Below are 13,105 nucleotides of genomic sequence, written 5' to 3'. Positions count from 1 at the left end.
GAGGTGTGGAATGGTCCTGGGTTCTCGGGAAGAGGTGTGGAATAGTCCTGGGTTCTCGATAAGAGGTGTGGAATGGTCCTGGGTTCTCAAGATGAGGTGTGGAATGGTCCTGGGTTCTCAGGGAGAGGTGTGGAATGGTCCTGGGTTCTCAGGGAGAGGTGTGGAATGGTCCTGGGTTCTCAAGATGAGGTGTGGAATGTCCTGGGTTCTCGAGAAGAGGTGTGGAATGGTCCTGGGTTCTCGAGAAGAGGTGTGGAATGGTCCTGGGTTCTCGAGATGAGGTGTGGAATGGTCCTGGGTTCTCGAGATGAGGTGTGGAATGGTCCTGGGTTCTCAAGATGAGGTGTGGAATGGTCCTGGGTTCTCAAGATGAGGTGTGGAATGGTCCTGGGTTCTCAAGATGAGGTGTGGAATGGTCCTTGGTTCTCAAGATGAGGTGTGGAATGGTCCTGGGTTCTCAAGATGAGGTGTGGAATGGTCCTGGGTTCTCAAGATGAGGTGTGGAATGGTCCTGGGTTCTCAAGATGAGGTGTGGAATGGTCCTGGGTTCTCAAAATGAGGTGTGGAATGGTCCTGGGTTCTCAAGATGAGGTGTGGAATGGTCCTGGGTTCTCAAGATGAGGTGTGGAATGGTCCTGGGTTCTCAAGATGAGGTGTGGAATGGTCCTGGGTTCTCAAGATGAGGTGTGGAATGGTCCTGGGTTCTCAAGATGAGGTGTGGAATGGTCCTGGGTTCTCAAGATGAGGTGTGGAATGGTCCTGGGTTCTCAAGATGAGGTGTGGAATGGTCCTGGGTTCTCAAGATGAGGTCTGGAATGGTCCTGGGTTCTCAAGATGAGGTGTGGAATGGTCCTGGGTTCTCAAGATGAGGTGTGGAATGGTCCTGGGTTCTCGGGGAGAGGTGTGGAATGGTCCTGGGTTCTCAAGATGAGGTGTGGAATGGTCCTGGGTTCTCAAGATGAGGTGTGGAATGGTCCTGGGTTCTCAAGATGAGGTGTGGAATGGTCCTGGGTTCTCAAGATGAGGTGTGGAATGGTCCTGGGTTCTCAAGATGAGGTGTGGAATGGTCCTGGGTACTCAAGATGAGGTGTGGAATGGTCCTGGGTTCTCAGGATGAGGTGTGGAATGGTCCTGGGTTCTCAAGATGAGGTGTGGAATGGTCCTGGGTTCTCAAGATGAGGTGTGGAATGGTCCTGGGTTCTCAAGATGAGGTGTGGAATGGTCCTGGGTTCTCAAGATGAGGTGTGGAATGGTCCTGGGTTCTCAAGATGAGGTGTGGAATGGTCCTGGGTTCTCAAGATGAGGTGTGGAATGGTCCTGGGTACTCAAGATGAGGTGTGGAATGGTCCTGGGTTCTCAGGATGAGGTGTGGAATGGTCCTGGGTTCTCAAGATGAGGTGTGGAATGGTCCTGGGTTCTCAAGATGAGGTGTGGAATGGTCCTGGGTTCTCAGGATGAGGTGTGGAATGGTCCTGGGTACTCAAGATGAGGTGTGGAATGGTCCTGGGTACTCAAGATGAGGTGTGGAATGGTCCTGGGTTCTCAGGATGAGGTGTGGAATGGTCCTGGGTACTCAAGATGAGGTGTGGAATGGTCCTGGGTACTCGAAGAGAGGTGTGGGAAACACTGCTGTGGTATTTTTTATATTTAGCTATAATGTAACGTGTGTGTGTGTGTGTGTGTGTGTGTGTGTGTGTGTGTGTGTGTGTGTGTGTGTGTGTGTGTGTGTGTGTGTGTGTGTGTGTTCAGGTGGATCTCCAGGCTCGGACCCCCAGGTGACCAATGAGAGCGTCCGCAGCAGGGACCAGATCCTCCAGACTCTGACTGACCTGTCCAGGGCCTTCCAGGACATCGCTGACCGCTGTCTGCTGGTCCTCCACCTGGAGGTCAGGTACGTACGGACATGGACTCTCCAGGATAAACACCCAGCCTGGGTCATGTTCATAATGACCTTTTCCTATTGGTCATGTTCATAATGACCTTTTCCTATTGGTCATGTTCACAATGACCTTTTCCTATTGGTCATGTTCATAATGACCTTTTCCTATTGGTCATGTTCACAATTACCTTTTCCTATTGGTCATGTTCACAATTACCTTTTCCTATTGGTCATGTTCACAATGACCTTTTCCTATTGGTCATGTTCATAATGACCTTTTCCTATTGGTCATGTTCATAATGACCTTTTCCTATTGGTCATGTTCACAATTACCTTTTCCTATTGGTCATGTTCACAATTACCTTTTCCTATTGGTCATGTTCACAATTACCTTTTCCTATTGGTCATGTTCATAATGACCTTTTCCTATTGGTCATGTTCATAATGACCTTTTCCTATTGGTCATGTTCATAATGACCTTTTCCTATTGGTCATGTTCATAATGACCTTTTCCTATTGGTCATGTTCATAATGACCTTTTCCTATTGGTCATGTTCACAATGACCTTTTCCTATTGGTCATGTTCACAATGACCTTTCCCTATTGGTCATGTTCACAATGACCTTTTCCTATTGGTCATGTTCACATTGACCTTTCCCTATTGGTCAAGTACAGATCATACTACTGCCCGCTTCACTCTGTTTTCTTTTATTTAGTCCCTAGCGAACACAACCGTGATTTCTAGAATCTTCCTCTCAATGGTTTCCCAGTGTTCTTCAGTCCTGGTCCTGAGTGGGGGCAGACTGAGTTAGCAGGCTGATGTTCTGTCAGACTACCATGTTGACTGTCAGACCTTGAATAGTTCCACCTATGAATTTGAGAGCGGTTACATTCGTTCAGCCCCAGCCTTCAACTTTATAGCTCACCAAGTGGCAGGAATATCGTTTTTAATTTTACAACCCCTTTAGGTGTATATACAGTGCCTTGCAAAAGTATTCGGCCCCCTTGAACTTTGCGACCTTTTGCCACATTTCAGGCTTCAAACATAAAGATATAAAACTGTATTTTTTTGTGAAGAATCAAAAACAAGTGGGACACAATCATGAAGTGGAACGACATTTATTGGATATTGGATTGGACATTTATTGGATATTTCAAACTTTTTTAACAAATCAAAAACTGAAAAATTGGGCGTGCAAAATTATTCAGCCCCCTTAAGTTAATACTTTGTAGCGCCACCTTTTGCTGCGATTACAGCTGTAAGTCGCTTGGGGTATGTCTCTATCAGTTTTGCACATCGAGAGACTGACATTTTTTCCCATTCCTCCTTGCAAAACAGCTCGAGCTCAGTGAGGTTGGATGGAGAGCATTTGTGAACAGCAGTTTTCAGTTCTTTCCACAGATTCTCGATTTGATTCAGGTCTGGACTTTGACTTGGCCATTCTAACACCCGGATATGTTTATTTTTGAACCATTCCATTGTAGATTTTGCTTTATGTTTTGGATCATTGTCTTGTTGGAAGACAAATCTCCGTCCCAGTCTCAGGTCTTTTGCAGACTCCATCAGGTTTTCTCCCAGAATGGTCCTGTATTTGGCTCCATCCATCTTCCCATCAATTTTAACCATCTTCCCTGTCCCTGCTGAAGAAAAGCAGGCCCAAACCATGATGCTGCCACCACCATGTTTGACAGTGGGGATGGTGCGTTCAGCTGTGTTGCTTTTACGCCAAACATATCGTTTTGCATTGTTGCCAAAAAGTTCAATTTTGGTTTCATCTGACCAGAGCACCTTCTTCCACATGTTTGGTGTGTCTCCCAGGTGGCTTGTGGCAAACTTTAAACAACACTTTTTATGGATATCTTTAAGAAATGGCTTTCTTCTTGCCACTCTTCCATAAAGGCCAGATTTGTGCAATATACGACTGATTGTTGTCCTATGGACAGAGTCTCCCACCTCAGCTGTAGATCTCTGCAGTTCATCCAGAGTGATCATGGGCCTCTTGGCTGCATCTCTGATCAGTCTTCTTCTTGTATGGGCTGAAAGTTTAGAGGGACGGCCAGGTCTTGGTGGATTTGCAGTGGTCTGATACTCCTTCCATTTCAATATTATCGCTTGCACAGTGCTCCTTGGGATGTTTAAAGCTTGGGAAATCTTTTTGTATCCAAATCCGGCTTTAAACTTCTTCACAACAGTATCTCGGACCTGCCTGGTGTGTTCCTTGTTCTTCATGATGCTCTCTGCGCTTTTGACGGACCTCTGAGACTATCACAGTGCAGGTGCATTTATACGGAGACTTGATTACACACAGGTGGATTGTATTTATCATCATTAGTCATTTAGGTCAACATTGGATCATTCAGAGATCCTCACTGAACTTCTGGAGAGAGTTTGCTGCACTGAAAGTAAAGGGGCTGAATAATTTTGCACGCCCAATTTTTCAGTTTTTGATTTGTTAAAAAAGTTTGAAATATCCAATAAATGTCGTTCCACTTCATGATTGTGTCCCACTTGTTGTTGATTCTTCACAAAATAATACAGTTTTATATCTTTATGTTTGAAGCCTGAAATGTGGCAAAAGGTCGCAAAGTTCAAGGGGGCCCAATACTTTCGCAAGGCACTGTATGTATATGATTATTATTAGGTAACATATTGAATTTAGGCTTTAGTACCATACCCCACATTGATAGCACATTCATAAAACAGTCATAAGGAATAAGGTTTTGAAGTGTCTGTCCTATATCTAGGAGATATAAGGAAGCTCAGGAAATATATATAATTTTTTAAAATACATATTTAACCCCTTTTATGGGGTAGGCACAACATCTGTTTCCTTCAGACTAGTTCGTGTGTAGCCCAAAGTGTTCAGACACTACAAACAGAGGTTGGCAAATGGATGGTCCCGACTTCAGACGAGTCCCCTGACACTTGTGGAGACCACCATCGTGTTTGGGATGTCTAAATGGTCTGACTAACACCACTCTAGCTCTGCCACCTTTCACTGCAGATGAGGAAGTGTGGCAATGGTGGTGGATTGAGACTCATCCAATAAAATAAAACAGATATCTCTAGCTTAAACTGATGGATTGTGATGGGATAAAAAATAAAAATGAGATGACTTAGATTGGTGCACCGGTGTGTCAGTCAACTGGAGGGGGTTAAACAAGTGCAAGACAATCTAATAATACATTCAGACCAATGTCTCCCTGCAGATCCAGTGAATTCACCCATTAACGTCTAAAACAAGTGATCCTCCAACCAGACCCAGAAAACAACCAACTCTCTCTTCATCAACAGCCCCCATCTCCTCCTTCCTCTCCAACCAGACCCAGAAAACAACCAACTCTCTCTCCATCAACAGCCCCCATCTCCTCCTTCCTCTCCAACCAGACCCAGAAAACAACCAACTCTCTCTCCATCAACAGCCCCCATCTCCTCCTTCCTCTCTTTATCCCTCCATCACCTCCTTCCTCTCTTTATCCCTCCATCTCCTCCTTCCTCTCTTTATCCCTCCATCACCTCCTTCCTCTCTTTATCCCTCCATCTCCTCCTTCCTCTCTTTATCCCTCCATCTCCTCCTTCCTCTCTTTATCCCTCCATCTCCTCCCTCTCTTTATCCCTCCATCTCCTCCTTCCTCTCTTTATCCCTCATCACCTCCTTCCTCTCTTTATCCCTCCATCTCCTCCTTCCTCTCTTTATCCCTCCATATCCTCCTTCTCTTTATCCCTCCATCTCCTCCTTCCTCTCTTTATCCCTCCATCACCTCCTTCCTCTCTTTATCCCTCCATCTCCTCCTTCTCTTTATCCCTCCATCTCCTCCTTCCTCTCTTTATCCCTCCATCACCTCCTTCCTCTCTTTATCCCTCCATCACCTCCTTCCTCTCTTTATCCCTCCATCACCTTTTTCCTCTCTTTATCCCTCCATCAACTCCTTCCTCTCTTTATCCCTCCATCTCCTCTTTCCTCTCTTTATCCCTCCATCCCTCATCATGGCTCTGAGATATTGTTTCTCTTCTGCAGTAATGTTTATGATCGCCCTGAAAAAAAGAGAGGGGGCGAGAAACCCTCCCTGAGCTCTGCACTGCTCTACTACTCCACGCCTTATTGACTTTTACCCATCAACCACATTTCCCCCGACAGTAACGGTGGCAAATGATGCCATCAGGAAGAGGAGAGGAAGAGGAAGAAAGAGAGAGATGCAGAGAGGGAAGGAGTGTGAGAGGGGGTGGGAAAGGAAGGGAGAGAGAAGGAGAAAAAGAGAGAGAGCGAGAGGGTGTTGGTTTTTATGTCTCCACTCATGTTTTTAATAGCCACCGGGGCCGAAGATGGTTTTTGGGGGTTCTGATGAAGATGGTTTTTGGGGGTTCTGATGAAGGTGGTCTTTGGGGGTTCTGATGAAGGTGTGAGCAGCCAGAGATCATGTATCAGTCAGGTGTTTAGGGAAACTAAGCACCCCCATGGTGGCTCTTGGATTAGAACGTCACACTTGGACAAATGCGTTGAAAGACAGAGGTGGAGGGGAGACATTAGATTAAGTTACAGTAGACTGATATCTACATATCACAATCTGTCCTGATAGTTACATGGTGGATGATTTCAGTCAAACATCCCAGTAGAGCTGAGCAATACATTTCCACTACCGCGTTTTCATTCTCCTTTATATACTAGTTAATGGGACATTAATCCTTTATATACTAGTTAATGGGGCATCAACCCTTTATATACTAGTTAATGGGACATCAATCCTTTATATACTAGTTAATGGGACATCAATCCTTTATATACTAGTTAATGGGACATCAACCCTTTATATACTAGTTAATGGGACATCAAACCTTTATATACTAGTTAATGGGACATCAATCCTTTATATACTAGTTAATGGGACATCAATCCTTTATATACTAGTTAATGGGACATCAACCCTTTATATACTAGTTAATGGGACATCAATCCTTTATATACTAGTTAATGGGACATCAAGCCTTTATATACTAGTTAATGGGACATCAATCCTTTATATACTAGTTAATGGGACATCAATCCTTTATATACTAATTAATGGGACATCAACCCTTTATATACTAGTTAATGGGACATCAATCCTTTATATACTAGTTCATGGGACATCAACCCTTTATATACTAGTTAATGGGACATCAACCCTTTATATACTAGTTAATGGGACATCAATCCTTTATATACTAGTTAATGGGACATCAAGCCTTTATATACTAGTTAATGGGACATCAATCCTTTATGTAGTAGTTAATGGGACATCAATCCTTTATATACTAGTTAATGGGACATCAAGCCTTTATATACTAGTTAATGGGACATCATCCTTTATATACTAGTTAATGGGACATCAATCCTTTATATACTAGTTAATGGGACATCAACCCTTTATATACTAGTTAATGGGACATCAATCCTTTATATACTAGTTAATGGGACATCAAGCCTTTATATACTAGTTAATGGGACATCAATCCTTTATGTAGTAGTTAATGGGACATCAATCCTTTATATACTAGTTAATGGGACATCAATCCTTTATATACTAGTTAATGGGACATCAATCCTGTATGTAGTAGTTAATGGGACATCAATCCTTTATATACTAGTTAATGGGACATCAAGCCTTTATATACTAGTTAATGGGACATCAATCCTTTATGTAGTAGTTAATGGGACATCAAACCTTTATATACTAGTTAATGGGACATCAACCCTTTATATACTAGTTAATGGGACATCAACCCTTTATATACTAGTTAATGGGACATCAAGCCTTTATATACTAGTTAATGGGACATCAATCCTTTATGTAGTAGTTAATGGGACATCAAACCTTTATATACTAGTTAATGGGACATCAATCCTTTATATACTAGTTAATGGGACATCAAGCCTTTATATACTAGTTAATGGGACATCAAGCCTTTATATACTAGTTAATGGGACATCAATCCTTTATATACTAGTTAATGGGACATCAAGCCTTTATATACTAGTTAATGGGACATCAAGCCTTTATATACTAGTTAATGGGACATCAATCCTTTATATACTAGTTAATGGGATATCAATCCTTTATATACTAGTTAATGGGACATCAATCCTTTATGTAGTAGTTAATGGGACATCAAGCCTTTATATACTAGTTAATGGGACATCAATCCTTTATATACTAGTTAATGGGACATCAATCCTTTATATACTAGTTAATGGGACATCAACCCTTTATATACTAGTTAATGGGACATCAAGCCTTTATATACTAGTTAATGGGACATCAATCCTTTATGTAGTAGTTAATGGGACATCAAACCTTTATATACTAGTTAATGGGACATCAATCCTTTATATACTAGTTAATGGGACATCAAGCCTTTATATACTAGTTAATGGGACATCAAGCCTTTATATACTAGTTAATGGGACATCAATCCTTTATATACTAGTTAATGGGACATCAAGCCTTTATATACTAGTTAATGGGACATCAAGCCTTTATATACTAGTTAATGGGACATCAAGCCTTTATATACTAGTTAATGGGACATCAATCCTTTATATACTAGTTAATGGGACATCAATCCTTTATATACTAGTTAATGGGACATCAAGCCTTTATATACTAGTTAATGGGACATCAATCCTTTATATACTAGTTAATGGGACATCAATCCTTTATATACTAGTTAATGGGACATCAAGCCTTTATATACTAGTTAATGGGACATCAATCCTTTATATACTAGTTAATGGGACATCAACCCTTTATATACTAGTTAATGGGACATCAATCCTTTATATACTAGTTAATGGGACATCAATCCTTTATATACTAGTTAATGGGACATCAAGCCTTTATATACTAGTTAATGGGACATCAATCCTTTATATACTAGTTAATGGGACATCAATTGTCCCATTTAACAATCACCCATATTAGCAAAGTTATTTCATTTCAAACTTCTCATTGGTCTAGAATAGGCTACTTATCATAATGAATGATATCAGCAAAATGCCTGCGATAAGTAACACTAGGCTGATTCCATCACCATCATGACTTCATCTACCTGTAGGGTTTGGTTGGACTAAACACACATCAACAATATGTCTCTCTCCTCTTTTCATCCGTCTCTCCTCTCTCCTCATCTGTCTCTCCTCTCTCCTCATCTGTCTCTCCTCTCTCCTCATCTGTCTCTCCTCTCTCCTCATCTGTCTCTCCTCTCTCCTCATCTGTCTCTCCTCTCTCCTCATCTGTCTCTCCCCTCTCCTCATCTGTCTCTCCTCTCTCCTCCCCTCATCTGTCTCTCCTCTCTCCTCATCTGTCTCTCCTCTCTCCTCATCTGTCTCTCCTCTCTCCTCCCCTCATGTCTCTCCTCTCTCCTCCCCTCATGTCTCTCCTCTCTCCTCATCTGTCTCTCCTCTCTCCTCATCTGTCTCTCCTCTCTCCTCATCTGTCTCTCCTCTCTCCTCATCTGTCTCTCCTCTCTCCTCATCTGTCTCTCCTCTCTCCTCATCCGTCTCTCCTCTCTCCTCATCTGTCTCTCCTCTCTCCTCATCTGTATCTCCTCTCTCCTCATCTGTCTCTCCTCTCTCCTCATCTGTCTCTCCTCTCTCCTCCCCTCATGTCTCTCCTCTCATCTGTCTATCCTCTCTCCTCCCCTCATCTATCTATCCTCTCTCCTCCCCTCATCTGTCTATCCTCTCTCCTCCCCTCATCTATCTATCCCCTCTCCTCCCCTCATCTATCTATCCTCTCTCCTCCCCTCATCTGTCTATCCTCTCTCCTCCCCTCCTCTATCTCTCCTCTCTCCTCATCTGTCTCTCTTCTCTCCTCCCCTGATCTGTCTCCTCTTTCTCCTCCCCTCCTCCCCTCCTCTATCTCTCCTCTCTCCTCATCTGTCTCTCTTCTCTCCTCCCCTCATCTGTCTATCCTCTCCTCATCTGTTTCTTCTCTCTTCTCCATCTATCTATCCTCTCTGCTCCCCTCATCTGTTTCTTCTCTCTTCCCCTCATCTATCTATCCTCTGCTCTCATCTGTTTCTCCTCTCTCTTCTCCTCATCTCTCTCTCCTCTCTGCTCATCTATTTCTCCTCTCTCTTCCCCTCATCTATCTATTCTCTCTGCTCATCTGTTTCTCCTCTCTCTTCCCCTCATCTATCTCTCCTCTCTCCTCATCTATCTCTCCTCTCTCCTCATCTATCTCTCCTCTCTCCTCATCTGTTTCTCCTCTCGCTTGCCCTCATCTATCTCTCCTCATCTGTCTCTCTTCTCCTCTCAGAGTGCATTGTTTCCACTACCTGATTCCCCTGGCCAAGCAGGGGAACTATGCCATAGTGGCCAACGTGGAGAGCATGGACTACGACCCCTTGGTGGTCAAACTCAACAAGGACATCAGTGCCATCGAGGAGGTGATTGGCGCCGCTCTGCAGCAGCACAAGTTCCAGTACATCTTTGAAGGTAAGTCTGTTGTTGTGGGTCGTCCATGATAATGTCATGTGTTGAGAATGTAATTATATTGATTCTATTGGCTTAATGTACTTGTTTCACCTGACTGTGCTCAGGTCAATGTGTGCCTGTATTGTCCCTGTGTCTTTTTGGGGTACAAATGTCCACTGCGGTGATCAATAAAAGTGTTGTCTACTGGGATGTATTCTGCAGTATGTGACTGGAATGTGTTTTCTCTCTCTTCACGTTCTCTTGCACTTTCTCTTCTTTCCTCTCGTCTATCTCTCTCTCTCTCTCTCTCTCTCTCTCTCGTCTCTCCTCTCTCTCTTTTCTCTTCTCTCATCTCTCTCTTCTCTCCTCTCTTCTCTCCTCTCTCTCTCTTCTCTTCTCTCCTCTCATCTCTCTCCTCTCGTCTCTCCTCTCTCTCTCTTCTCTCCTCTCGTCTCTCTCTCCCTCTCTCTCTCTCTCTCTCTCTCTCTCTCTCTCTCTCTCTCTCTCCCTCTCTCTCTGTCTGTCTGCCTCTCTCTGTCTGTCTCTCTCTGTCTGTCTCTGTCTGTCTGTAGGTCTTGGCCACCTGATCTCCTGTATTCTGATCAATGGAGCCCAGTACTTTAAGAGGATCAGTGAGTCTGGCATCAAGAAGATGTGTAGGAACATCTTTGTCCTGCAGCAGAACCTCACCAACATCACCATGTCTAGAGAGGCCGACCTGGACTTCGCTAGGTGAGACATACACACAGGAAGGGGACAAGAAAGACAGGGTAAGAGATGGATAAACAGGACGGAAGGATAGAGAGGGGAGACAAAGGGCTAGAAATAGCAAAGAGGATGAGAGAAGAGGAGGGCAAATCAAAGTAGAGAGAGAGAGATAATCTAAGTTATTCAGTGGGAGGCTGTGTCTCAGAAGGACACAGGACAGCTTTATTTGGACGGATCAATGTGTAATCGTTGTCTTCCTGCCCTCTGTCCCTCTCTCTCGCTGTACCTCTCTTCTGCAGTCCTTCTTTCTCGCTCCCTTTCTCCCCCTCTGTTCTGCATGTTCAACCATCATACAGAACTGCACCAATCTACACCCCATGAGTGAGTGAGAGCACCAGATGGGAGGGGGTACAGTGCATTCAGAAACTATTCAGACCCCTTGACTTTTTCAACATTATTTTACGTTGCGACCTTATCCTCAAATCGATAAAAACATTGTTTTATCCTCATCAATCTACTCACAATACTGTATCCCATAAGGACAAACCAAAAACAGGTTCTTAGTCATTTTTGCCAGTTTATAAAAAATAAAAAATCTCACTTACAGAAGTATTCAGACCCTTTACTCAGTACTTTGTTGAAGCATCTTTGGCAGCAATTATTCTTGGGTATGACGCTACAAGCTTGGCACACCTGTATTTGGGGAGTTTCTCCTATTCTTCTCTGAAGATCCTCTCAAGCTCTGTCAGGTTTTCATCAAGGATCTCTTGTAATTTGCTTTATTTATCTTTCCCTCGATCCTGACTAGTCTCCCAGTCCCTGCCGCTGAAAAACATCCCCACAGCATGACGCTGCCACCACCATGCTTCACTGTAGGGATGGTGCCATGTTTCCACCAGACGTGACACTTGGCTTTCAGGCCAAAGAGTTCAATCTTGGTTTCATCAGACCAGAGAATCTTGTTTCTCATGGTCTGAGAGTCTTTAGGTTCCTTTTGGCGAGCTCCAAGCGGGCTGTCATGTGCCTTTTACTGAGGAGTGGCTTCCATCTAGCCACTCTAACATAAAGGTCTGATTGGTGGAGTGCTGCAGAGATGGTTGTCCTTCTGGAAGGTTCTCCCATCTCCACAGAGGAACTCTGGAGCTCTGTCAGAGTGACCATCGGGTTCTTTGTCACCTCCCTGACCAAGGCCTTTCGCCCCCTATTGATCGGTTTGGCTGGGCGACCAGCTCTTGGAAGAGTTTTGGTGGTTTCAAACTTCTTCCATTTATTTAAGAATGATGGAGGCCACTGTGTTCTTGGGGACCTTCAATAATGCAGAAATGTTTTGTTACCCTTCACCAAATCTGTGCCTCGACACAATCCTGTCTCAGAGCTCTACGGACAATTCCTTTGACCTCATGGCTTGGTCTTTGCTCTGACATGCACTGTCAACTGTGGGACCTTATATAGACAGGGGTGCGTTTGCAAATCATGTCCAATCAATTGTATTTACCACAGGTGGCTCAATTCTGAGTCTCATAACAAAGGGTCTGGATACTTATGTAAATACGTTTTCTTTTATTTATTTGACAACATGTCTTAAAACCTGTTTTTGCTTTGTCATTATGGGGTATTGTGATGTCATTATGGGGTATTGTGATGTCATTATGGGGTATTGTGTGTAGATTGATGAGGGGAAAAAGTAATATAATCATTTTAGAATAAGGCTGTAACGTAATAAAATGTGGAAAAAGTCAAGGGGTCTGAATACTTTCTGAATGCACTTTAGGTCAGTAAATCCCTCACCAAATGTCCACCAGTGTCCTCCAACACCACTGACATGTGACTGGTGTTTTGACATATTAACAGGAATATAGTGTATGATGAACACCCTTTGCACACCTTTCTGATGTGGTGGAAAGCGTTTATGTACCAAAACGGTAAATTAGCATTGTCAGCTTATATATTGAACACTGTTAGCCCAGCCTTTTATTTACCAGTTCACCCCTGTGATGTTATCAGTGCTCTTCTACCAGAGGCATTATAAGGGACCTTGACATGTCCTTTCAGGTATTTTTCT

General features: G+C 43.4%; 1 protein-coding gene across 1 annotated transcript in view; it reads left to right on the top strand.

The window, feature by feature from the left end:
- The window catches only part of LOC110513021 (exocyst complex component 4), a 234,029-nt gene that overhangs the window by 199,782 nt on the left and 21,142 nt on the right, over positions 1-13,105 (top strand). Inside the window, exons 15-17 of the mRNA XM_090199128.1 lie at positions 1,750-1,891; positions 10,178-10,356; positions 10,908-11,067. Coding sequence (XP_090055254.1) covers positions 1,750-1,891; positions 10,178-10,356; positions 10,908-11,067 — 481 coding nt within the window. The remainder of the gene's footprint in view (positions 1-1,749; positions 1,892-10,177; positions 10,357-10,907; positions 11,068-13,105) is intronic.

Source organism: Oncorhynchus mykiss, chromosome 15 (assembly GCF_057628025.1).
Source record: "Oncorhynchus mykiss isolate SJ-2025 chromosome 15, ASM5762802v1, whole genome shotgun sequence".
In the NCBI taxonomy this organism is placed as follows: Eukaryota; Metazoa; Chordata; class Actinopteri; order Salmoniformes; family Salmonidae; genus Oncorhynchus; species Oncorhynchus mykiss.
Note: the sequence above shows the minus strand (reverse complement) of the source record. Positions and strands in the feature narration are given on the sequence as shown.